The following is a 26,981-nucleotide window of genomic DNA, read 5'->3' as shown; positions in this document are numbered from 1 at the left end:
ATGAGTCCATTCCAGTACATTCCTGCCATGGAATTCAGCACAGACACCAAGAACAACGCTTTGAAATGATGCATTGCCCCGGAAAAGTGATCGAACATCCTACTACTTAAAACCAACCAGGGCAGAAGGGAGTCCAGAGGGGAGGTGGGGACACAGAAGTCCATCTTTGTTACAGTCATAAACATGCACCAAGAGAAGAAACAAGCCGAAAGAAAGCACATCAAACATATACAGTGGCCGCCTTTGGGTAGTGGGGCTTATGGGTGATCTTGATGTCTGGGCTTTTTCCCTTTGTGTTTCTAAGCACGTTTAGAAATAGTTTATGCTACTGGGAAATTGAGTTTTAAGGAAAGCTAAGTCTGAGGAACAAGAAAACAGAGACATGAGAAATAGGAGGTCCTTGCTGGGAGGTGAAGTGTTAGAGACATTTAGGGGAAATACGTTTCTTTGGGGGAAGGGCCTTCTCCACCCCCTACATCAAGGCAGAGTCCCCAGCCCACCCGGCTGGTCCGCTCCTCTGTTCCAGCCTCAGACGCGGTCAGCAGGCGCACCGGTCAGTTTTCTGAGGATGGATGCGAGGTGGTGGGCAGAGCTCTGGTCCATTGAACCAGAGACCCGAAGGAAGAAAATCAACCCCGTGTCCTTTGGCCCCTGGGTCACTTCGGCAGTAAAGCCGTTTCCTGCCACATCGCCTGACTGACAGGGAAGGGAGACTGTGAAAATGTTCAGAAAGAAAGGCACGGTCATGGGAATGACGATTCCCTTCCTTCTGTGGCTGTTGCCAGAAGTACCACACATTATACACACGGCCTTTGTCTAGCCCACTGCCTGCGTGGTTTGGTTTTGGTGAATACAAGAATTTTCTCTAAGGGAAGTTCCAGAGCAACAGCAGTTTCCTATTCCTATTTCCCATTAGGTCTCAAGGTCATGAGTCCCTTGTTCCTCAAGGTTTCCAAGAGCCGAAACCCTGCAACTGGGGATCATGCGGGGGCAGGGCCGCAGGCCGAGTCAGCTGCAGAAATCACTATTTCCAAGTTCATTGGTGGTGGGGGAGGAGGCGGGGTGGGGGAGGAGGCGGTGGGGGTGCTCAGTGACTTTGTTTGCAAGTGTTGATGTTCGCAAACCTGCAACCCTGTTTGGGCACAAGACCTTCGCCATCACCCTTTGTCCCGTCTTCTGGAATTTCCCAGTTCACTCATTCATCTCCAGGGAGAAGTGTATGGAGAAGCCCCAGGAGTGGTTCCGTCTAGACCACCGGATCCCCGGGTGGCACCCGGTCTGCGCTGTGCCAGTGGTCAGAATCTGAGCGGCCTCCTCTCCCGCCAGTGGGCCTGGCAGGCCACTCTTGCCAGGGGCTGAGTCAGAACCCGTTAGAGAGCTCCTGCTCCCCCGTGGAGGGGGACATCGAGCTGGCCCTCTCCAGCCTGTCGGTGCGGAGGAAGGGCTGCCACTTCATCGGGGGCACGGACAGGAGCCGGTGGAACAGCTGGCGCAGGTACTTGCGGAACCGCTGGCCGACGAACACGTAGATGATGGGGTTGATGCAGCAGTGCGAGTAGGCGACCATCTCCGTCACCTGTATGGCCACGTCCAGCTGTTTGCTCTGCTCACACTGACTGGACAAGATGGTGTTTTGGAAGGCAGACACAAACACAGTCAGATTGAAGGGCGTCCAAAACAGAAAGAAGATGAGCATGACGACAAAAATCAGACGGACGGCCTTGGCCTTCTTCTCGTTGGGCCGCCTGAGCAGGGTCCTGATAATCCTCGTGTAGCACACGATCATGACCGCCAGGGGCAAAATCAGCCCCGCGATGTTCAGCTTCAGGGCCTGGAACTGCCTCCACTGCTGCAGGTGTTCTTGAGGGAAGTGAAGGCTGCAGGTGCAACGACCGAACTCCTCCTGCGTCTTAGAAAAGTAAAAGCCCGGGATTGCAGCCAGGATGGCCAGGGCCCAGACGATGCTGCTGGTGATGACGCCAAAGGTGACGGTCCGGGTCCGCAGCGCAAACACGGCGTGGACGATGGCCAGGTACCTGTCGATGGTCAGCAGGATGATGAAAAAGATCTCGCTGTACAGGCCTACATAATAAAACCCCGACAGCAACTTGCACATCCCGTTGCTGAACACCCAGTTATCCTTCAGGCTGTAGTCAATCCAGAAGGGCAGCGTGAAGAGGAAGAGTAGGTCAGAGAAGGCCAGGTTCAGGAGGTAGATGCTGGTCATGCTCTTGAGCCTCTTGTACTGCATGAGGACCAGGACCACCAGGATGTTGCCGACCAGGCCAACGACAAACACCAGGGAGTACAATGGGGGCAGCAGCTGAGCCCCAAAAGCCCTCAAGTCCTGTTTACTGCATGGGGTTGCACCCCCATAGTCATATTCTGTGGTCGTCCCATCATAGTCCACTGGGAGTGTGGTGTTTTCCATCCTGGCTTCTCCCACGGGTCCAGGAAGATGGTTTCTGTATTCCCTTTGCCGTCAGGGGCAGTGGGCTCTGGACAACAAAGACAAGGCAGCGATTATACATCTTCAACTATTTGACAACTGTTTGCTGAGTGCCTACTGTGTGCCATGCCCTGGGACCTAAGGATGACCAAGGGAACCTGGTCTTCCCTCTGCTCTCCTGGAAACTATACTTTAAGGGGAGTGGAGGGGCCAACCAGCAAATGAGTGTGCAAACTGTGAATTCGACTACTTGTCACTGAGTGTCGTGAAGGAAAAGTCTGGTGGATGGAGAACTCAGACAAAGGAGACCTCACCCACATTCTTCATCACCCATGCTTCCCTCATGCTTCCTACGGGCTTGGCATCCGACCTGGTGCCTAACAACCCCGGAGGGCACCGTTACTGCTACCCATTTTAGAGGGGTGACACGGAAGTCTGACGTGGTGAGGACCCACGCGTGGTGAGAAGCAGAGCCGCAGCCCGAGCCTGGCGTGCATCACTCTCCTGCCCACTCCTGAGACCACTCAGCTTTCCTGCCTGCAGCCGCATAGCACCGACCTTGCCCTTCCGCTGCAGTCCACAAAAGGACATGGGATGGAAAATAGTCCCGGCTGAGAGTCGAAAACGAACTGATAGATTTTCACAGCTTTGGAGGCTAAAACGATTCTCAGCGAGGGTGACACAGAGAGCTGGGGGCATGTGAAAATATGTGGGTATTTGGTGTGGGTATAAAATATGTGGGTATTTGAAATGGGTATAAAATATGTGGGTTTTTTGGTTGTCACAAAGTCCAGGAGATGCCCCTGTTGTTGGGTGGGCAGGGCCAAGGATGTTCTACAGGGCACAAGTCATCCCACCCACACCCCGATAGTGTGGCCATAGTGAAATTCTAGGAAGCCAACCCCATCCCTTAATTGAGGACACCGAGGACACCAGCGTGGCCCTGATGGGGCAAAGGCAGGTTGACAGTAACTCTGGAGGCCTCTTGTGAGAGCCGTGAGGATTCACAGGAAAGCACAGTCTGCGGGGGTGGGGGTACCTGGTGAGAAGAAAGGGGGAGAATAGCTCAGAACAGCTTCAAGCCACGAGGCATTGCTCAACATCGAGGTGGAAGCTGAAATACGCTCTTAAATAGCTGTCTTTACCCAAGATTATGTTGAAACAAACACACACAAAAAAGAGCCACGGGAGAGCCCGCCTGCAGGAAGCGCCCCAAGCCCTGCTCCCTAGCCCTCCTCCGGACCCCTTCTGAACGCTCACTGAGACACGGGTAACCTACGGCTGTGCGGACTCCAGGACGTTCATCTCCCCCTGAGCCTCGGTTCCCCCTCTGTAACACAGGGAAGGAACAGTTACCTAAAGGGCTACTGTAGGGTGAAATACGAGACAAGCCGCCCAGGAGACTTACCAGGACCTTAGGAAATATTAGTGGACTATTGGGTCACGCCTTCCCTGCTGGGACCCTTCCCAGAGGCCCATTGACACCAGGAGTGTCCCAGGCACCCATCCTCCTCTGGCTGATGAACCCCGCCCCCGGGCGCCCCCACCAGGTCTCTCTGTAGCTCATCCAGAAAGCGAATTCTGCTGTACAGTCATGGACACGACAGTCCCTCCCTGTGTGAACTGGGCTTTGACACTTTCAGTATGTTGCCACCAGTCTGAGGTGCTTTGACTTAAACACCAATCGGTAGCGTAGGTGGACCCTATATCATACTTCCCAGCTTCAGTCCGCAGTCTCTGGGGCTCTTCCCTCTACACTCTGCTCAATGCCTGTTTCCTGCCCAGGGATTTACACTGTGCACTGTGGCCACTGGAAATGAAGCGCACGCCGGGTGTTGGGCACCTCAGCCGGGGCAGCGTTATTTCCTGCCGGGTCCACTCCTCCAGCTCTCTCCTCCTTCTCTGGATTTGCCCCTCGGTTGAGTAATCAGCCCCCTTTCTGGAGAAACCCGGACTGGCAGTCGCTAAGGAGCCATGTTGACAATGTCTGATCTCCACTGTCACTGCCGGTGCTGGCAGATTGGCCGGGCAGCCAGCAGTTCAGGGTCCGGGGGTTCACAGTGCACGCAACAAGGAGCTTGGAAGCACAAAGAGCTGCTAGTGCAAGACTGACCCCCTAAGCCCAGTTTTGGGGGGGAATTTTGGCAACGGTAAAGGCACGTTGAGTCAGCGTTATAAGAAGCCATTCTGAACCGAGAGTCACCTCCATATCCCTGACCTTGAACTACATCCACTGTGTTTCCAGCTTGTTGGGCACCATGCAGTAACCTCAGGACACGCTGCCCCAGAGGCAGGGGGGCCGGGCTGGGGCCCAGGAGGAGAATCTGAGGTCCATGCTGCTATCCAACCTGCCAACCATGCTGTAGTCTGCTGCAAAAGTCTGCCCCGAGGCCATCCATTCATTGCCCAGGGGCCAGCTCTGGCCCTGGAGCCCAGAACCTCCCTGTGCCAACATCCTCCAGCCTGGGAGTCTCTGAGCAGAGGGTCTGTGAGGGTAACGACACCAGTCCCGCTGGTGTTTGGGAGCTGGCCTAGCCGGGCTCATGAGAACCCAGCCATGTGCATGTTTTCTCCGCTCCACATTCGGCATGGAGCTGAAAGCCACCATCGTGGGAGTATCTACACATGGAAATCGGCAAGACTAGAAATCAGGACTCTTTTTTAGGGCTCTTAGCAGCACATCAATGCTTCCCCCCACCCCCGCTCCCAGTCTGAGTAGCCCAAGAGCTGTCCTGCCGGTCAGAGTTGGGACTGCAGGGCCGGGGAGTGGCACGCAGCCCGGTGGCAGGCTGTGCAAACTCCTGGGAGTTGCTAACTCTGGAAACCTGACGCCCTCCCGAGTTGAAGGGGCCCCCGTGCCCCTCTGTCTTTGGAACACAGTTCTGCTGAGTCTCTGCTAGAACAGAATAGATGCATCCCAAGAGGTCCTCCGGCCAGCCCCCTGCCTTCAGCTGGGTGGAATTCTACCTCCTCCAAACCCAGCCCACAGTCTGATTTTAAGGATCCTCAGTTCTAGTCTTCTTAAGAAGTGGGTTCAGTATCTGGTCATCCTTACATCTGCCAAGGCCTTCCTCGTTCATATCTCCCTCTTGCTGCACTGACTTCATATTCCAGCTACAGTTTTCACTTACACGGGGCAAACTGGGCAAGTAATTTCCTCTCGAATAGCCTTCTACAGAAAGTGCCTCTTGTCCCTTAATACTGGGCCAACTTACTTTAAAAAAAATTATCCTCATGCAAGGCCATTTTATTCATGGCTTTTAGAGAGAGAGAAACATCATTGCGAGAGAGAATCATCAACTGGTTGCCTCCCACATGAGCCTGGACCAGGGACTATACATGCCCAGACCGGGGATCAAGAATGAAACCTGCAACCCAGGAATGTACCCTGACCAGGAATCGAACCCACAACCTTCCTGTAATGGGACAAAACTCCAACCAACCGAGTGAGCTACACTGGCCAGGGCTGGGCTGACTTTCTAAGTCAGTGACTAACAACCCATCATTCAAGAAAGCTTCCCTTTTTAAGCAAAAATTAAAACCTGGTTTACATGCGAGTGCCCAGTCTCATAAATGCACCCATTCTCAGTATTGCTACACAGCTCATTGCCTTCCAGAAGCATCTGCAGGCTGCTCTGACACACTGCATGCACGTACTCTCACCCGATCCCCTCCAGGGAGGATGACAAGACAGACAAGACAAGGGCCACTTACTCTGATGTCAAGGAGCTTTGTCCACAGAGTCTTTGTTTCTAGAGCGTCTAGAGGCTTTGTTTTCAAGGTTCAAGGTCTCAATAGAATAGGAGGAAGTCCTCAGCTTCCTGTGTAGTGATGGAGACAGGACTCTGGGGTTCTCGGTCGTTCAGAATGACAAGGAGGGGACAGAAGTCTTCCTTTCGTGTGGTTGGGTGTCCATGCACGGCCACAACGCCCACCAGCGGCCAGTGGCTGGAGGCTGAGGTCACTCTAAGGACTTTTTCTGGTCACTGGACTGCACTTCGCCCTGGGGAGCTCTGTCTTAAGGGATTGGGAGGGTGGGGTAGGGTGGAGCTCAGTGGAGCAAGGTGGGTGCCAGCGCAGTTCTCAGGACTTGTGGAGCAATTGCACGCTGGGAATTGAGGTGGGAGGGACAAATGCAGGGCGTGGAGCTCTTGTGGTCAGTAAGCAGGCTTTTTTTTTTTTCTTTCTTTTAAAGATTGCAAGTACCCTGGGTCCTGTGTTCCTCAAAATGATCCAGCTGATAAAAGCCAGAGAGCAGCGGCAGCTTCTCTCTGGCGCCCTCTATGCCCTGGGCTCTGACTGCTCTGAACCCTCCATCTCCTCCCCTGTCTGCGCCCTCCAGGCCCCATCCCAAAACCCACAGAGAGGTTTTATTGAGAGGGACCTCCAGCCTGCAGGGAATCCAGGGCTGGTGCACGGAGCCTGGCAATGGGCCGCCACGGGGCCACGTTCCAATCCCAGCTCTTCACTTGAGTCACAGGCAGATCACTAGCCTTTCCCAGTCTTGGTTCCCCCTCCATCCGATGAGTATGCTGAACGCTTAGGCCCATAGGAGGATGCGAGAGGTCGTCTTGTAGGTGAAAAATGTCATGGGCGTCTGGCACGAGGAAACACGTCCGACGAGTGATGCTCACGACCGTCCCCCCCACGAATACCGGCGCCTGCTGGCTGCCCGTGCCCCTCAGATTATTCCACACGCTTCTCTGTGAAATGGGGATTCTGCCAACCTTTCTTGCAGGCCTACTGCCAAGTGCCACTCAGAAACCATGAACGTGGACGTGCTCTGAAACTGTCACTTGTCCCTTCAAGGCTCGGTTTCCTCGTCTGTAAAAATGTGATGCGCTGGCTGCAGCACATCATTACCGAATCTCTTTACCCAATCCCCTGGATTTTTTTTTTGTTTGCTTCTTGTTTGTTTCCCCTTTTACCTTCAACATACAAAAGGTGTCCGAGAGAGCAGGAAGAAGCAGTCTATTTTGTTCACTACTTTAACTAAGTGCTGGACCTCCAGGAAGCGTGTGTCTAGTTCTCTCTCAGAATGAGCAGCAACTGTGGACAACACGGTTGCAGCCTTCCTGTGGTCACATCTACTGAAGACTTTCTATTTACTTTCAGGGCAACTCCCAGCCCTGCTTCCTGGCGAAAATAAAGAAAATTGAGTTTCGAGAAAACAAAAGTACAAAGCTGCTTGAACTTCTGCAGTTTTGCAAAGACACACTCAAAGTGAAGTTATGGGGATGACTTCTCCTTTTTGTTATTGTCCTTAGGAACCCAGTGCGGACTGGCACAAACACGGCAGGGCCCAGTGGTCCAGGCAGATGCCCTGCCGCTACCCCATGATGTCAAGTGCAAACAGCCACAACCTGTAGGCTTCCCGAAGGTGTCTTCATCATCGAAGCAACGCAAGAGAATCGCTAGTATGTGGCACTGTTTCAAAGAAAATGCTCCAGGACTTCCTCTTCAGGAAAACTTTGTAAGAAGTAAATAAATAAAATAAGGGGGCTCCTCGGAAGCAGAGGGTCTGTATAGAGAGCTAGTTAGTAAATTCCTGTTGGCAGCTGTGCCGCAGTACACCCGGTGTGACCCACACTGTTGCCGGGCTGAAAGAGGCAGAGGCCTGGGAGACCCCGGGAAGTGTGAGCAGCAGGAAGTTCAGGGGAGTGGGGACCCTGAGCAATGAGCACCTCCCAACAAGGCCTTTGTTTCCAGTCTTTACACCTGCCCTGGTTTTCACTGCTCCTTTCTATTAATATGAAAAGTGAAGCTCAGACAGATGTTACCCAGGGGCTCCCGGCCCTTGAACACCTGCCTTAGAGAGCCTGTGCTCACCGGGTGCGCTGGGGTCACCTCCTGAACAGAAAGCTCCAAGTCAGTATTTTTTGGTGACCTCCTGCTGTTGACCGTCTCCCGGTTCATTCCCTGACCCCCAGGTACATGGCTCCCTGCGTGCACGGTAGAAATCCTGCCCAACATCTGGTTCCCAGAGGGTGTCACGCTTCTGTGTCTTCTCAGAAGACCACCTGTTGTGGAAAATCCACCCACACTCGGGGAGATAACAAAGCACAAACTTTGTTACGCGCGCGCATGGGCTCAAGGGGAGTTAATTCCCAAATCCTGAGCCGAAAAAGCTGGGTTTGGAGTCCTTTTATATACCAGTTACACAGGCGGAACTGTGCTGAAACCAGCTGCTGAAAGCAAGCATTCAGAAGCAGGAGCAAGGTTAGTGACCTTGAAATAACGTTACTTAGCAACGTCTGTTAGCCGGCGCCTTACCGAAAAGAACTTTTACTCAGCTTTTGTCCCGACAAAACTTTCAAGCATTACAGAGAGCAGTTTCTTTTCCTGCCACATTCCCCCCTTTGATGCTATAAGGTGTTTTATCCCTTTTAGCATTTCTAATACCTGGCTATAAGGCTGAGGTCCTTGGGAGGGTTACAGCTGCTGATACTGGTGTTGGTACCACTGGAGGGCTAGCACTGAGGTGGCTGCCCTACGAGTCAATGTGGCCCTAGGTGTTGGACTAAGGTCCAGAGGATGCAGGGTCTTATATGCTTGACACCTCCGGGTCTGGCACTTCATGGTCCTGGATATTACTCCAGTCCAGTATACCTTTCCTCCCCAAGTGCAGAGGGGTTGCTGTGACTGAACGCAAACCGATGGCATGTCAGTGGAGGAGCTGAAAGCTGACCCTGGGAGATAGTAAGAGACCACTCTACCGCTGAGCATAATCCTATGCCCGGTGGTATTACATCTGCAGGCTGGGGCTGAGACAAGGGCCACATTCCGGTGGTATTACATCTGTAGGCTGGGGCTGAGACAGGGGTCACATTTGTTAAGCAAAGCATACAATAAATCCAAATACAGAGATTAAACAGAGACAAACTATTTCTAGGGTGACCCCCTTTGCAGGGATTCCATTCCTCAGGGGCCACAGTCACTAGTCCAATTGTCAATGCTCCTGCAAAGGTGCCAATTAAGCTCAGGTACCCTGCGGAACAACAGTCTATTCCTTGGTGTCTTTTTTAATGGTTGGCGTCCTCCAGTGTCTTACCGTGGGTTTTTTGGCACAGGCCTAGTCTTTGGGTTTTTGGGATCTACTGCTGTCTTGGCCTGGCTGTAGTAGATCCAAGGGGTGACTCCTGCAGCAGTAAGTTTGTCCAGGGCAGTCCAGTTTTCTGGTCTGCATACTCGGCAACTTTCCTGCCCTCAACCATATAGCTGCTTCCATCCATGTAGTGGGTGACATCAACATCGGGTTGGGCCAGGGGCTGGTCCTGGAGGTCTGGCCGGCTGGCGTGGACTTCTTTAGTTACTCTAAGACAGTCATGGTCCAGCTCTCCAAGTTCTGCCAGTAAGTAGGTGGCTGGATTGACTTGTTTCATGGTCTTAACACGCACCCTCGGGTTTCCTTGAGGATGCCCTGGTATTGAGTCAGTTTGGGGTTCAACAGCCACTTATGCCCCTTGCAAGAGGGTTATGGCAGCAGTGACTGCCCTCAGACGAGGTGGCCAGCCGGTGGTGTCATGGTCCAACTGCTTAGACAGGTGATCCACCGGGTGTTGCCATGGTCTGACAGGCTGGGTCAGGACCCAAGGGCTACCTTGTCTCTTGTGGGTATACAGATTAAAAGGCCACCCCGGCTTGACAGTCCAAGGGCAGGAACATTACAGAGGCACCTCTTGATGTTTTGGAAGGCTTTCTCTTAGTGTCCGGACCCTTCAAAGCCTGGTAGTAGGGCTGAGTTCCACAGCCGCAGGGTGCAGGAAACGAGCATTTTTCTCAGAAATCAGACAAGGTTCTGGAGGGTGTTGACAACTCTGCTATTTTCTGTCCTCGCCCCTGATCACACCGTGAGTACTTCCAGCAAGCCTGGTTGCTGAGCTCTGCACCTGGCGACATTCCCAGAGCCCCAAGGGAGCTTGCAGGCCACTGGGGCAGGCGAACCCGACGGAGCAACGAGATGGGCCATGACAGAGGACTGTGCAGACGGCTGTGGTGGGGGGGACACTTCAGCAGCGTGTGTGTTCCCTCCTGGCACCGTTTCTGGGATGGGGCCATCAGGAGGAGGTCGTCCATGTACTGCAGAATCGTCAGGTCCGTCCCCCCTCAGCGAGGGGTCTCCTGCTAGGGCTTCCCCAAATAGGGTTGGGGAGTTCTTAAACCCCTGGGGCAGTCTAGTCCAGGTTAACTGAGTCTTGACCACTGTGTGTGGATTTTTGTCATTCAAAGGCAAAAATGGGTTGGCTGGAAGGTGCCACAGGAATGCAGGACAAGGCATCCTTCAGATCAAGGCAGGTGAACCATGTTGCTGTTGGAGGAAGCTGGCTCGGGAGGGTGTACGGGTTTGGGACCCCTGGGCGGCGGCTGTCTGCTGCTGCTTCGTAGACAGCCCACAGATCCTGGACAGGCCAGTACCCGCTCCCGTCTGGCTGCTATCATGGGTCTGGGCAGGTGTGGTCCCATGTTATGGAGCCAATCTTCTCAAGCTCCCACTCGGGGGACCTGCCTCCCAGTCACGTCCTGGGCAGGGGAGTCTTTCTTTATCTCCCTGGCCCAGAGCATGGCCACAGCCATTCAGCACATCCAAGTGACCAGCCGAAGGCTACAGGTATGCTAAATGACCACGCCATGGGTCAGCCGCAGAGCTGTTCCTGTACAAAACAGCCCCGCATATTTTGCTCTGTGTGTCCCTCCCTAACTCGCACCTGTGGGGGAAGGGGTGAAGACATCTTAAAATTTCCTGGACACTTTGAGTTATGGACCCCATTCCAAATGCCCATTTGGGGTCCCCCACCCCTTGGCTGCACTTTGTAACGATTTTTCATTTTAGATATATACCCACTTTAAATTCTTTTAAAGGACAATGGATGAAGGTCTTGTCTTCTTGTAACTGCTTCCGGCTGGAAATGGATGTTGTTCTACCTACCCGTGGGTTTGGGGTGCCCTGAAAGAGGGTGCAGCACAGAGGGAGTCCTTCTTGTAAGGGGAAGGACCTTACAGAATCCTGGTCAGTTGGCTGTTACCAGGAAGTCACAGGCTCGATGTCCAAAGGCTGGCATTACTGGACCGTTGGCATCCTGGTTATATGCTGGAGGTGACAGATTTGGAAAGAGTTGAAAGGCACAATTAAATCACAACCATTAAATGACAAAGGCAGGGGCCTAGGTATGGCTTATCTGGAGGAAGGTGTACAAGGCATGCTACACTTATCCAAAACTCTTGTGGCCCATTATACTTTACTTAGGCTGAAGGGAATATATTATGATTTCCCTCCTTTCAGATATTTAAACTTTTCCTGTTGAAGCCATTAAGACAGAAAAGGGAAAATCAGTTTTAAAGTGAAGCCCACAGATCGCCCAAACTGCTTACTAACCCAACCACTTAGCTTAGCCAAACCATTGAGCTCCAGGGGGCGATGATGAAAAATGGGCTCCTTAAGTGAGGTAATGAAGTCATAGGCATACGTCCTATGAAAACAGAAGAACACACAGGTTAATTTACACAATAGTCCCCAAACCAGTCACTGTGCCTGTGAGACTGTCTTTTGGGAAGGCATTCAGTTGCGAGTTTTTTCCTTTAATGACATTCAGCAATGGCAATTTGACAGGTCCTTTATACCTGTAAATTGTACATTTTTGATGATATTACAAAACCAGTTTTAACTTTTAAATGAAAACAGACTTTTAAGACAGCTGCATTATTTTGATGTTTAATACTGAGCACTGTGATTTCCCTTGAACCATAATTTTTCTCCTTAAGATCACCCTCACTGTTATTAAAGGGACTACTTTGAGTTCTGCTTTTCATTTTGACTGTTTGTTTGCATAAACACACCAAAAGCAGCCTGGTTCACTTATGATCTTTAATTCTGCTTTGCTGGAACTCACACAGGGAACCTTCAGATTGACTTCTCAGTCCGCCCCTCGGGGCACAGAAGCAGAGCCACACATCCACCATCTGACTCCGCCTGTACCAGTTGTTTCACTCACATCCTTGAGTTTTTCATTGTGCCCACAGGTTCCTTTTGGCCATCTTTCATGAAAGCAACCTTCGTTCCTTCCCTGGAAAGATTGCCATGAACTGCACACCAACCAAAGTACCAGGCTTTTTCTGTGGGCTTACACTAGCTTCACAAGTCAATCCCAGTTCCTCAGGGCTCTCTGGTGATGACCAGAACCCATACATGCCTCCATCAGACGTGACGTTCCAGTCAAAGTCTTGGTTAACAAAACCACTATTAGCGACTGATTTTATTGGTTTTATGCAAAGAAACCTTATGTCTTCACTCACTCCTTCAGAATGCCAAATTCTGGAGGGATCAGGTAGGGAGAAAAATACAAAGCCTGAAGAAAAATCTTTTCCCTTCTGATATCCACCGGGCTTTTTAAAACCTGCACCTCTACAGACTTTTTGCAACATTTACAACTCTTTTATTTTTTCATACATTTTCTGATATCCACCAAGAGTGTATTTCCATGCCTTACACCTTTTATTATTAACTAACACCACATAATTCCTTTCTAAAACTTTTACTTTTCCATTTATCTTTACAGTTTCCCACAGACCTTCTTCTTTTATATATATATAATATATTATATTATATATATAATATATTATATATAATATATATAAAATATTATGTATATTATATATATATAAATTATTTACTTTTCTACAGAATGTGAAGTTTTAACCTTCCCTGGAATCCTTAATTTCCTTTTCAGAGCAGATGCAGAGCAAAATCCAAAACACAGAGTTTCCAGAACAGTACACAGGTCGGGGCATTCTCTTGCAGAGAGACATACTCCTTCAGGCCCGGTCTTTTGGCAGAGACATGCTGCTTTGCCTCTGGCTGAAGCACTCATCAGCCCCAAATGACCCTTCCCAGGTCCCGAGTGGCAAAGGCATCCTCCCCAACCAGTTACAGGCAACCTTAAACAGATTTTAAGTACAGAGGGTTTTTGATCAGAAACAACACTGCTCTTTTCCCACAAAACCAGAAACCAAATCGTTGAGGTTTCCTTTACTCCAGGTTTAAAACTTTACATTCTTCATACATAATTTTACTCATTTAGATTTAACCATTATTCTTTTAATCCTGGTTCCTTTCCCACTCTGGGAAGGACAGCCGAAAGTCCCTGGCACTGCAGGTACCTTCCACTAAAGTTCCCTAGATTTGCAGGGACATTCTGCAGTTTTCTGAAGCTCGGACCCTGCAAACACCCTACAGGCCAGATGTTTTCCTTAAACCTCAGTACATGTCCTTCAGAGTCATTCTTATCAGAACCAGTTACACAGAGAACCAGACGGGTGCAGTCTGGAGAGAGAGCCCTTAGCCTGGCACCTTGCCCAGTTCCAAGATGGAGGGGCTCTCACGTGACCCATCATCCAAGATGATGACAACCATGCACCTCCGCCCTGGGGCAGGGGGGCACTCACGTGGCTCCTCCTCCATTTTATTCAAAATGGCGGTGCACCCACATACATGCAATATAGTACTGTGGCAGAAACCACCCCCCAACTCAAGATGAATTCTCCCAAATGACGCAGACAAACAAAGGAAAAGGGGATCTTTCACATGCCCACCGCAGGTGAGGGCCCAATCAGACTCCGTAAGCCTGGCCGGCTCCGTGGAGTCACAAACACATTCACACACAGTCAGTCACACAGTTCTCCCCCGAGAAGGAGTCCGATGGTCTGGGTCTTGGCCCAGACTCCTGAATTTTCTGGTTGGGGGGGTGATCAGCCCCCCCTGGTCTCAGGTCCGGTCCCCAGGGCACTTACCGATACCTGATTGGCACCTCCAACAGTCCGTGGTTTATCTCTCCCCTCCGCCTGGGTGTTAGAGCGGTCGGGGACCGGCATGGGAGTCTCTGCCCCGGGAAGCCTGGAATCACCAGGGCACGTGCTCCTCCCCGGCGGCAGGGATCCCCCACCAACTCCCCCGGTTGCCTTCACCTGAGGCAATATCCCTGCTCGAGTGAGGGATTTCCCGGCCAATGCACCAAAATGTTGTGGAAAATCTGCCCACACTCGGGGAGATAACAAAGCACAAACTTTATTACATGCGCACATGGGCTCAAGGGGGGTTAATTCCCAAATTAAGGGGGGTTTGGAGTCCTTTTATATACCAGTTACACAGGCAGAAAGGGAGGGGGAACCAGCTGCTGAAAGCAAGCATTCAGAAACAGGAGCAAGGTTAGTGACCTTGAGATAACGTTACTTAGCAACATCTGTCAGCCAGCTCCTTACCTTAAATAGCTTTTACTCAGCTTTTGTCCCAACAAAACTTGCAAGTGTTACAGAGAGCAGTTTCTTTTCCTGCCACACACCCACCCTCATTCTGGATGCGTGCTCACCCCACCTGGTTCTTCTCAGAAACCGCTTCTCATCTTCTTTCCTCTCTCTCTCTCATTCCTCAACTTTCCCGATCTCTTTTCCCTTCCCTCCCTCCCTCCCTTTTCCTCCCTCCCTCCCTCCCTCCCTTCCTTTTCCTCCCTCCCTCCCTCCCTCCCTCCCTTCCTTCCTTCCTTCCTTCTTTCCTTCTTTCCCTTTTTTCTTTCTTCCCAGAAAGAGCAGTTTTTCATGTAATATGTTTGTTCAAAAATAATGGCTAGTCCTCCTGGCTGGTGTAGCTCAGTGGACTGAGCTCGGGCTGCGAACCAAACTGTCGCAGGTTCCATTCCCAGTCAGGGCACATGCTTGGGTTGCAGGCCGCGGCCCCCATCAACCGCACATTGATATTTCTCTCTCTATCTTTCTCCCTCCCTTCTCTCTCTAAAAATAAATAAATAAAATCTTAAAAAAAAATAATAATGGCTAGTCCTGAAAGAGCGCACAGGTGAAAAAGCGCATCGCCCTTCTGGTGGTTTTGTCCAGTGTCAGTTTAGTTTATCTGGACTGACATTTCCCAGAATCTCTTGCCTGTAGAGGGCCGGGTGAGTGTCCACCAGGAGAGATAATTCATGTGTCATTTGCAAAGAAGAAGAGACACTGTTGTGCCAGGCCCTGTGGTGGCTTCCACACACTGCTGTCCACCTACCGGCTCCTCTTGTGGGAGCTGAGCAGCACCTGGACCTGCAGCGACTGGTCCCTGCTGCTCCTGAGTCCTGGGCCAGGTGCCTGTGTGTGTCACCATGGGGAAGGGCAGCTTCGGAGCAGGTCCCTGTCCACATACTTCGTCCTCATGAGGTCTAATTGTGCACAGGGTTGCTGTCTGTGCTGACAGGTTTCACTTTGTCCTTGCTGCTGTCCACACCTGGCTTTTCTTCCGGACTGCCCGTGTGGCTGACCTGAGGAGACTTTCCTCCCGTGGTCAGAGGCCAGGCACCAGCCAGTGCACACTCGCCCGCCGGCTCCCACAAGGCACACAATGCCATTTCTAAACCCAGGGCCAGACTTTCCCTCTTGTCTCAGGGCTTTTTCCTCAGTGCCCTGAGGCCAAAGCAAATACTGGACTGTTCCCCTTATGAAGTGGCTAGATCCAAACAACCGAAGTGTTTTTGTGTATAGCTGTTGGAAAACACACATCAATTAGAAAAAAAATATTTTATTTTTAAATAATCAGTGCTGGAAGACGATGCACTGAAATACTAACCTCTCAGAGAGGCTGGACTTGAGGAGTGGGAATGCAGGCACATCTCTTTACCTCTTTGGGCTTTTTACCCATTTCTAGTTTTCCACAAAGCACATGCATTGTTTTTGTAACAAGAAAAAAAAGCACTATTTCAAAAGTGGAACTGGAGGATGTCCTGAAACATTCATTATCATGATATAGTTGCGGGCCAGATTTTGGTTTCTGATGCAGTTTTATTGCACCAAAGCAATGGACCGATGTATTTTCGTTCCATTAACCCTCCTTCTCTCCACTCTGCAGAGGTGGCCGGCAGGCTTCCAGGGCGGAGCTGACATGCACCTTGGCTTCCAAAGCCCTTGTTTGTCCCCATCTTCTATGTGGAAGCATAAGCCCAGTGCAGAGTGACCTCCTCCTCACCAGACAAAAGTTTTCTAAACCTTCGTGATGCCAGCTTCTTCACACCAACATAGCAGGTCCCCGCCTGAATGGGAGGGTGGCTTGGTAAGAGCACACTGGTGTCCAGAAGGAGAGAGGCCAGCCCAGTGGTGGCGTGGTGTTGTTAGGTGGGACACCCAGCCCCTTAGCATGCTTTCTGACCAGGGCGGTCCTTTCTCCCCTTGGCTGTCCTGGCACTATAGGCTCCACAGCAACTCCCCCCGCCCCAACCTGGGCTCTGTTAGTGTGTGTCCACCTCACTAAGCAGAGGGCTCTTCCAGAACATTCCCAGCACCCCCTCCCCCCAATCCCATACCTGTGTCTCCCAGGGTTTGCTTTGACAGGAGCTGGTCTTCAGTCTCACATGTGATTGAATTGATTTGTGCAAGTGATAATGGCGTCATGAGTCCATTCCAGTACATTCCTGCCATGGAATTCAGCCCAGACACCAAGAACAATGCTTTGAAATGATGCATTGCCCCGGAAAAGTGATCGAACATCCTACTACTTAAAACCAACCAGGGCAGAAGGGAGTCCAGAGGGGAGGTGGGGACACAGAAGTCCATCTTTGTTACAGTCATAAACATGCCCCAAGAGAAGAAACAAGCCGAAAGAAAGCACATCAAACATATACAATGGCCGACTTTGGGTAGTGGGGCTTATGGGTGATCTTGATGTCTGGGTTTTTTCCCTTTGTGTTTCTAAGCAGGTTTAGAAATAGTTTATGCTACCGGGAAATTGAGTTTTAAGGAAAGCTAAGTCTGAGGAACAAGGGAACAGAGACATGAGAAATAGGAGGTCCTTGCTGGGAGGTGAAGTGTTAGAGACATTTAGGGGAAATACGTTTCTTTGGGGGAAGGGCCTTCTCCACCCCCTACATCAAGGCAGAGTCCCCAGCCCACCCGCCTGGTCCGCTCCTCTGTTCCAGCCTCAGACGCCATCAGCGGGCGCACCGGTCAGTTTTCTGAGGATGGATGCAAGGTGGTTGGTGGGCAGAGCTCTGGTCCATCGAACCAGAGACCTGAAGGAAGAAAATCAACCCTGTGTCCTTTGGCCCCTGGGTCACTTCAGCAGTAAAGCCGTTGCCTGCCACATCGCCTGACTGACAGGGAAGGGAGACTGTGAAAATGTCCAGAAAAAAAGGCACGGTCATGGGAATGACGATTCCCTTCCTTCTGTGGCTGTTGCCAGAAGTACCACACATTATACCACGGTCTTTGTCCAGCCCGCTGCCTGCGTGGTTTGGTTTTGGTGAATACAAGAATTTTCTCTAAGGGAAGTTCCAGGGCAACAGCAGTTTCCTATTCCTATTTCCCATTAGGTGTCAAGGTCATGAGTCCCTTGTTCCTCAAGGTTTCCAAGAGCCGAAACCCTGCAACTGGGGATCATGGGAGGGCAGGGCCGCGGGCTGAGTCAACTGCAGAAATCACTATTTCCAAGTTCATCGGTGGTGGGGGAGGAGGTGGGGTGGGGGAGGAGGTGGGGTGGGGGAGGAGGTGGGGTGGGGGAGGAGGCGGCAGGGGGTGCTCAGTGACTTTGTTTGCAAGTGTTGATGTTCGCAAACCTGCCACCCTGTTTGGGCCCAAGACCTTCGCCATCATCTTTGTCCCGTCTTCTGGAATGTCCCAGTTCACTCATTCATCTCCAGGGAGAAGTGTACGGAGAAGCCCCAGGAGTGGTTCCGTCTAGACCACCGGATCCCCGGGCGGCACCCGGTCTGCGCTGTGCCAGTGGTCAGAATCTGAGCGGCCTCCTCTCCCGCCAGTGGGCCTGGCAGGCCACTCTTGCCAGGGGCTGAGTCAGAACCCGTTAGAGAGCTCCTGCTCCCCCGTGGAGGGGGGCATGGAGCTGGCCCTCTCCAGCCTGTCGGTGCGGAGGAAGGGCTGCCACTTCATCGGGGGCACGGACAGGAGCCGGTGGAACAGCTGGCGCAGGTACTTGCGGAACCGCTGGCCGACGAACACGTAGATGATGGGGTTGATGCAGCAGTGCGAGTAGGCGACCATCTCCGTCACCTGTATGGCCACGTCCAGCTGTTTGCTCTGCTCACACTGACTGGACAAGATGGTGTTTTGGAAGGCAGACACAAACACAGTCAGATTGAAGGGCGTCCAAAAGAGAAAGAAGATGAGCATGACGACAAAAATCAGACGGACGGCCTTGGCCTTCTTCTCGTTGGGCCGCCTGAGCAGGGTCCTGATAATCCTCGTGTAGCACACGATCATGACTGCCAGGGGCAAAATCAGCCCCGCGATGTTCAGCTTCAGGGCCTGGAACTGCCTCCACTGCTGCAGGTGTTCTTGAGGGAAGTGAAGGCTGCAGGTGCAGCGACCCAGCTCCTCCTGTGTCTTAGAAAAGTAAAAGCCCGGGATGGCAGCCAGGATGGCCAGGGCCCAGATGATGCTGCTGGTGATGACGCCAAAGGTGACGGTCCGGATCCGCAGCGCAAACACGGCGTGGACGATGGCCAGGTACCTGTCGATGGTCAGCAGGATGATGAAAAAGATCTCGCTGTACAGGCCTACATAATAAAACCCCGACAGCAACTTGCACATCCCGTTGCCGAACACCCAGTTATCCTTCAGGCTGTAGTCAATCCAGAAGGGCAGCGTGAAGAGGAAGAGCAGGTCAGAGAAGGCCAGGTTCAGGAGGTAAATGCTGGTCACGCTCTTGAGCCTCTTGTACTGCATGAGGACCAGGACCACCAGGATGTTGCCGACCAGGCCAACGACAAACACCAGGGAGTACAATGGGGGCAGCAGCTGAGCCCCAAAAGCCCTCAAGTCCTGTTTACTGCATGGGGTTGCACGCCCCCCATAGTCATATTCTGTGGTCGTCCCATCATAGCCCACTGGGAGTGTGGTGTTTTCCATCCTGGCTTCTCCCACGGGTCCAGGAAGATGGTTTCTGTATTCCCTTTGCCGTCAGGGGCAGTGGGCTCTGGACAACAAAGACAAGGCAGCGATTATACATCTTCAACTATTTGACAACTGTTTGCTGAGTGCCTACTGTGTGCCATGCCCTGGGACCTAAGGATGACCAAGGGAACCTGGTCTTCCCTCTGCCCTCCTGGAAACTATACTTTAACAGTGGAGGGGCCAACCAGCAAATGAGTGTGCAAACTGTGAATTCGACCACTTGTCACTGAGTGTCGTGAAGGAAAAGTCTGGTGGATGGAGAACCCAGACAAAGGGAGACCTCACCCACATTCTTCATCACCCATGCTTCCCTCATGCTTCCTGCGGGCTTGGCATCGGACCTGGTGCTAAACAACCCCGGAGGGGCACCGTTACTGCTACCCATTTTAGAGGGGTGACACGGAAGTCTGAGGTGGTGAGGACCCACGCGTGGTGAGAATGAGAGCCCAGCCCGAGCCCGGCGTGCATCACTCTCCTGCCCACTCCAGAGACCACTCAGCTTTCCTGCCTGCGGCCGCATAGCACCAACCTTGCCCTTCCTCTGGAGTCCACAGAAGGACGCGGGATGGAAAATAGTCCCGGCTGAGAATCGAAAATGAACTGATGGATTTTCATGGCTTTGGAGGCTAAAACGATTCTCAGCGAGGGTGTCACAGAGAGCTGGGGGCATGTGAAAATATGTGGGTATTTGGTGTAGGTATAAAATATGTGGGTATTTGAAATGGGTGTAAAATATGTGGGTTTTTTGGTTGTCACAAAGCCCAGGATACGCCCCTGTTGTTGGGTGGGCAGGGCCAAGGATGTCCTACAGGGCACAAGTCATCCCACCCACACCCCGATAGTGTGGCCATAGTGAAATTCTAGGAAGCCAACCCCGTCCCTTATTTGAGGACACCGAGGACTCCAGCAGGGCCCTGATGGGGCACAGGCAGGTTGACAGTAACTCTGGAGGCCTCTTGTGAGAGCCGTGAGGATTCGCAGGAAAGCACAGGCTGGGGGAAGAGGGGAGACCTGGGGAGAAGGGAGGAGGTTCTGAGGAGGAAGAGCTCAGAACACCTTCAAGCCACGAGGCATTGCTCAACATCGAGGTGGAAGCTGAAATACGCTCTTAAATAGCTGTCTTTACCCAAGATTATGTTGAAACAAACACACACAAAAAAGAGCCACGGGAGAGCCCGCCTGCAGGACGCGCCCCAAGCCCTGCTCCCTAGCCCTCCTCCCGACCCCTTCTGAGCGCTCACTGAGACGCGGGTAACCTACGGCTGTGCGGACTCCAGGACGTTCATCTCCCCCTGAGCCTCGGTTCCCCCTCTGTAACACAGGGAAGGAACAGTTACCTAAAGGGCTACTGTAGGGTGAAATACGAGACAAGCCACCCAGGAGACTTACCCGGACCTTAGGAAATATTAGTGGACTATTGGGTCACGCCTTCCCTGCTGGGACCCTTCCTGGAGGTCCATTGACACCAGGAGTGTCCCAGGCACCCATCCTCCTCTGGCTGATAAACCCCGCCCTTGGGGCGCCCCAACCAGGTCTCTCTGTAGCTCATCCAGAGCGAATTCTGCTGTACAGTCATGGACACGACAGTCCCTCCCTGTGTGAACTGGGCTTTGCAACTTTCAGTATGTTGCCACCAGTCTGAGGTGCTTTGACTTAAACACCAATCAGTAGCGTAGGTGGACCCTATATCATACTTCCCAGCTTCAGTCCGCAGGCTCTGGGGCTCTTCCCTCTACACTCTGCTCAATGCCTGTTTCCTGCCCAGGGATTTACACTGTGCACTGTGGCCACTGGAAATGAAGCGCACGCCGGGTGTTGGGCACCTCAGCCGGGGCAGCGTTATTTCCTGCCGGGTCCACTCCTCCGGCTCTCTCCTCCTTCTCTGGATTTGCCCCTCGGTTGAGTAATCAGCCCCCTTTCTGGAGAAACCCGGACTGGCAGTGGCTAAGGAGCCATGTTGACAATGTCTGATCTCCACTGTCACTGCCGGTGCTGGCAGATCGGCCGGGCAGCCAGCAATTCGGGGCCCAGGGGGTTCACAGTGCATGCAACAAGGAGCTTGGAAGCACAAAGAGCTGCTAGTGCAAGACTGACCCCCTAAGCCCAGTTTTGGGGGGGAATTTGGACAACAGTAAAGGCACGATGTGTCAGCGTTATAAGAAGCCATTCTGAACCGAGAGTCACCTCCATACCCCTGACCTTCAACTACATCCACTGTGTTTCCAGCTTGTTGGGCACCATGCAGTAACCTCAGGACACGCTGCGCCAGAGGCAGGGGGGCCGGGCTGGGGCCCAGGAGGAGAATCTGAGGTCCATGCTGCTATCCAACCTGCCAACCATGCTGTAGTCTGCTGCAAAAGTCTGCCCCGAGGCCATCCATTCATTGCCCAGGGGCCAGCTCTGGCCCTGGAGCCCGGAACCTCCCTGTGCCAACATCCTCCAGCCTGGGAGTCTCTGAGCAGAGGGTCTGTGAGGGTAACGACACCAGTCCCGCTGGTGTTTGGGAGCTGGCCTAGCCGGGCTCATGAGAACCCAGCCGTGTGCATGTTTTCTCGGCTCCACATTCGGCATGGAGCTGAAAGCCACCATCGTGGGAGTATCTACACATGGAAATCGGCAAGACTAGAAATCAGGACTCTTTTTAGGGCTCTTAGCAGCACATCAATGCTTCCCCCCACCCCCGCTCCCAGTCTGAGTAGCCCAAGAGCTGTCCGGCCGGTCAGAGTCGGGACTGCAGGGCTGGTGAGTGGCACGCAGCCCGGTGGCAGGCTGTGCAAACTCCTGGGAGTTGCTAACTCTGGAAACCTGACGCCCTCCCGAGTTGAAGGGGCCCCCGTGCCCCTCTGTCTTCGGAACACAGTTCTGCTGAGTCTCTGCTCGAACAGAATACATGCATCCCAAGAGGTCCTCCGGCTAGCCCCCTGCCTGTGTCTGGGTGGAATTCTACCTCCTCCAAACCCAGCCCGCAGTCTGATTTGAGGATCCTCGGTTCTAGTCTTCTTCAGAAGTGGGTTCAGTATCCGATCATCCTTACATCCGCCAAGGCCTTCCTCGTTCATGTCTCCCTCTTGCTGCACTGACTTCATATTCCAGCTGCGGTTTTCACTTACACGGAGAAAACTGGGCAAGTAATTTCCTCTCGAATAGCCTTCTACAGAAAGTGCCTCTTGTCCCTTAATACTGGGCCAACTTACTTTAAAAAATAATTATCCTCATGCAAGGCCATTTTATTCATGGCTTTTAGAGAGAGAAAAAAACATCATTGCGAGAGAGAATCATCAATTGGTTGCCTCCCACATGAGCCTGGACCAGGGCCTATACGTGCCCCGACCGGAAATCAAGAATGAAACCTGCAACCCAGGAATGTACCCTGACCAGGAATCGAACCCACAACCTTCCTGTAATGGGACGAAACTCCAACCAACCGAGCGAGCTACACTGGCCAGGGCTGGGCTGACTTTCTAAGTCAGTGACTAACAACCCATCATTCAAGAAAGCTTCCCTTTTTAAGCAAAAATAAAAACCTGGTTTACATGCGAGTGCCCAGTCTCATAAATGCACCCATTCTCAGTATTGCTACACAGCTCATTGCCTTCCAGAAGCATCTGCGGGCTGCTCTGACACACTGCATGCACGTACTCTCACCCGATCCCCTCCAGGGAGGATGACAAGACAGACAAGACAAGGGCCACTTACTCTGGTGTCAAGGAGCTTTGTCCACAGAGTCTTTGTTTCTAGAGCGTCTAGAGGCTTTGTTTTCAAGGTTCAAGGTCTCAATAGAATAGGAGGAAGTCCTCAGCTTCCTGTGTAGTGATGGAGACAGGACTCTGGGGTTCTCGGTCGTTCAGAATGACAAGGAGGGGACAGAAGTCTTCCTTTAGTGTGGTTTGGTGTCCATGCACGGCCACAACACCCACCAGCGGCCAGTGGCTGGAGGCTGAGGTCACTCTAAGGACTTTTTCTGGTCACTGGACTGCACTTCACCCTGGGGAGTTCTGTCTTAAGGGATGGGGAAGGTGGCGTAGGGTGGAGCTCAGTGGAGCAAGGTGGGTGCCAGCACAATTCTCAGAACTTGTGGAGCAATTGCAGGCTGGGACTTGAGGTGGGAGGGACGAATGCAGGGCGTGGAGCTCTTGTGGTCAGTAAGCAGGCTTTTTTTTTCTTTCCTTTAAAGATTGCAAGTACCCTGGGTCCTGTGTTCCTCAAAATGATCCAGCTGATAAAAGCCAGAGAGCAGCGGCAGCTTCTCTCTGGCGCCCTCTATGCCCTGGGCTCTGACTGCTCCGAACCCCCCCTCTCCTCCCCTGTCCGTGCCCCCCAGGCTCCCTCCCAAAACCCACAGAGAGGTTTTATTGAGAGGGACCTCCAGCCTGCAGGGAATCCAGGGCTGGTGCACGGAGCCTGGCAATGGGCCGCCACGGGGCCACGTTCCAATCCCAGCTCTTCACTTGAGTCACAGGCAGATCACTAGCCTTTCCCAGTCTTGGTTCCCCCTCCATCCGATGAGTATGCTGAACGCTTAGGCCCGTAGGTGGATGCGAGAGGTCGGCTTGTAGGCGAAAAGTGTCATGGGCATCTGGCACGAGGAAACATGTCCGACGAGTGATGCTCACGACCGTCCTCCCCACGAATACCGGCGCCTGCTGGCTGCCCGTGCCTCTCAGATTATTCCACGCACTTCTCTGTGAAATGGGGATTCTGCCAATCTTTCCCGCAGGCCCTGCTGCCAAGTGCCACTCAGAAATCATAAACATGGACGTGCTCTGAAATTGTCACTTGTCCCTTCAAGGCTCAGTTTCCTCGTCTGTAAAAACGAAGACTTTAGACGAGGTGCCTCAGTATCCCCTTCCTTGGAACATCCCGTGAGTCTCCTGGTTTGGGTCTCCCCTGTGAGGCCGCCCAGCCACAGAGAGATGGTGGGAGAGAGAGGCCAAAGGGCAACCAGATTCACGACAGCCTTGGGCCTGGGACCGTGTGGCCTTTGTGCAGAGAGCGGGGAAGGGGGTGGGGGTGGGGGACGGGGTTCACCCAGGGCCAAGCCTCTGCAATCAGGCAGTCCCGAGCTCGAACCCTAGGCCCGCCTTTCCCTGACATTGGGCATGTTATTTAAGCTTCCAAGCGTCCCTTTCCTCTACTGTACAAGGTTAAGAACGCCAACTTTATGGGGAGGACTGAGTGAAGATACATGGACACGTACCTATAAAGGAATGACTGAGTGCAGTTCTCGAGAGCTTTGAGTTGCCTGTGTTAATCTGCGGCCTCCCTCCCTCGATGCAAGCACAGGAAGTGTGCCTGCGGGGACCCCGGGAAACACCGCAGGGGAGGGGAAAGTGGGCCCAGAAACAAACGGAGCCGATGAAGGGGGTCCGAGAGCCACCGCCCCCCTGGGCAAGCTGAACTCGGTCCTGCTGTGGAACTCAGAGGCCCCTAGGGTCACCCCAACTTCAGGCGGGAGGGGTGAGCAAACCGGGCAGTGTCCACGACATCTCCACCTGCCCACCCCAGGTTGAGGGCTGCTCCTGGGGGGATTCTGGCTTCCCGTCTGCCCTGCTCCCGTGGAAGTCCTGGGGAACCTCTCTCCAGGAGCACTGGGCTGGGCCAGAGGGGAGCTGGGAAGCCTTCTCTGGCTGTTATAGCTTAAGGCCTAAACAGGAGGCAGCTGCATGGGCCGTCTCCCCCGTCCGATGCCCACACCCAGGGTCCCTGGGGCCTTTCAAAGGTGGGAGGCATGCACACACACACACGGCTGTTTAATTTTTTTAACACAGGTGGAACATATGATACACATGGTTTTCCATCTGGCTTTTGTCTCATGAGCCCAGGAGACGTCTTACCAGCACACGGGACCGGCTTTAGGCAGGGGCTGCAGCCACTCCCCGCGTGGTGGGAACAGAGCGAAGTGTCAGGAAGGCGCACCCAAGATTCTGTCCCTGACTCTGTCTAGGACTCTGATTCCTGAATCCGACACCCTGTCCAGTGTCAACCCCGGCCCGGCCCGAGGGCCCCTCCTCTCCCATCTTTCCGACTTCCTTTTTGCGTCTCATCCATGGCATCCGATCCTGACTCAGCCACGTTTCAGCTTCTCCTTTACGATCTCAAACACAACATCCCAGAAACCTTAGGTTTTGTGTAACCAGGACAGGGCAGGCGGCCTGGATGTCATTGTCACCTTTCAGTTTCAACTTCGACAGCAGGAAGTTCATTTCCGAGAGAGCAGACAGAGGCACCGTGACCACGGAGACCTCTCTGCCGCCTCATCCTGGGACACGCTGCCGGGCTGCGTGGCAGAAGGCGGTGTTTCTGAGCCCAGGCCACTTGCTGGACACGGAAGCCTGACTGCCAGGTGTCCCACAGACAGACCAGAGGGGCTTGGGTGACACAAGTGACCCCTAGTTGCCAACCCAGCCCTGCCCCCTCCATACCACCTCACTGTCTCCCCCCTGACCTCCCACCCTGTTTCACTTCCTTCCCCCATCTCTCCCTCCGCCACCACTCCCGACCTGTGCTCCATCTAGCCAGGTGGTCATTTTTCCTCCTCACTCTCTGCTTCCCCTTGCCTGCCTGGCCTCTCCCGGGCATGTCTCACCGTCCCCCCACCCCACCCCACCCCACCCCACCCCAGCATGCTACACACCCCAACCTAACACACCAAAGGAAACGCAACCAATGGTCCTTGGTTGCATTCTTGGTTCTGCTCAGCTGCGCTGTCGTGCTGGGTCATATCCCCAAATGCAAGGGGGCATTGGGCACATGCACGTCAGATCCTGCCCCCTGAATTACCCAAGGGGCCACCTCCTCCCGGAAGCCTGCCCGCCCTCTGCAGTAGGAAGACATCCACGAGGGACACATGCTCTCTGAGGGGTTCAGTCTTTCCTTCTCGTGGGGGAGAGTGGAGATCCCTTTTCTGCACCGAATTACATACACTGGGCACTTTTCACAATAAACAACAAAGCAGTTCACTCCAAATAGCTCCAAAAATTAAAAAGAGCAGAAACATTTTCTCACAAACCTGGAAGTCAGCTCTGGTGTGGTATTACCCCCTACCATTCTCTTATAATAATTCTTGATGACTTCACTATCCACCTATGTCTGTCTTTGCTGCCTAACAGACAACCTCCATCCTCAGGGGCTTAAAATCACAATGACATTTTGTGACTCTGTGGACCGGGTGGGTGGCCCACAGTGGCTTCACTTCCGCCTCCGGCAGTGGCCACTGGGTGTCTCCGTGCTCCTGCGGCCTCTCACCCTCCGGGCGGGTGGCCCGCCTGGCTCCGCCGCCTGGCTGTCTCAGATAGAAACAGGAACTGCGAAGCATATTAAGACATAGCCTCGGAAGTCACATAATGGTGCTTCTGCCGTATTCTGTCAGTCAAAGCAAGCCACGGAGCCAAGTCACAGTCAAAGAGTCGGACAGTGATACCTACTTTTTTAAGAGGAGCAGTAAAGTCACATGGTAAAAGGCTGTGTGTACCCAGATGGAAGGACTTGGAAGCCGCATTTACCTTCTACTGAAAGCACAGGTTTCCTGTGGCTCTCCCCCTTGAATTCCTCTCCTCTAACGGTCTTGTCTTCTCCCTCCCTCAGCCACTCACACCCGCGATCC

General features: G+C 52.9%; 2 protein-coding genes across 2 annotated transcripts; both read right to left on the bottom strand.

Annotated features, from left to right (window-relative positions):
* Positions 1 to 1,065: 1,065 nt before the first annotated feature.
* LOC114501929 (C-C chemokine receptor type 1-like) lies at positions 1,066 to 6,543 on the bottom strand. The gene is made up of 2 exons (XM_028518705.2): positions 6,164 to 6,543; positions 1,066 to 2,498 (listed from the first exon to the last, which is right to left on the bottom strand). Exon 2 carries the CDS (start codon positions 2,429 to 2,431, stop codon positions 1,361 to 1,363), a length of 1,071 nt encoding a protein of 356 aa, XP_028374506.1. The 5' UTR covers positions 2,432 to 2,498; positions 6,164 to 6,543; the 3' UTR covers positions 1,066 to 1,360.
* Positions 6,544 to 18,053: 11,510 nt separating this feature from the next.
* LOC114501910 (C-C chemokine receptor type 1-like) lies at positions 18,054 to 23,332 on the bottom strand. Its single transcript, XM_028518681.2, has 2 exons — positions 23,075 to 23,332; positions 18,054 to 19,400 (listed from the first exon to the last, which is right to left on the bottom strand). Exon 2 carries the CDS (start codon positions 19,331 to 19,333, stop codon positions 18,260 to 18,262), a length of 1,074 nt encoding a protein of 357 aa, XP_028374482.1. The 5' UTR covers positions 19,334 to 19,400; positions 23,075 to 23,332; the 3' UTR covers positions 18,054 to 18,259.
* Between the last annotated feature and the right edge of the window lie 3,649 nt (positions 23,333 to 26,981).

The sequence above is a fragment of the Phyllostomus discolor genome, chromosome 7 (genome assembly GCF_004126475.2).
Source record: "Phyllostomus discolor isolate MPI-MPIP mPhyDis1 chromosome 7, mPhyDis1.pri.v3, whole genome shotgun sequence".
Taxonomy (NCBI): domain Eukaryota; kingdom Metazoa; phylum Chordata; class Mammalia; order Chiroptera; family Phyllostomidae; genus Phyllostomus; species Phyllostomus discolor.
Note: the sequence above shows the minus strand (reverse complement) of the source record. Positions and strands in the feature narration are given on the sequence as shown.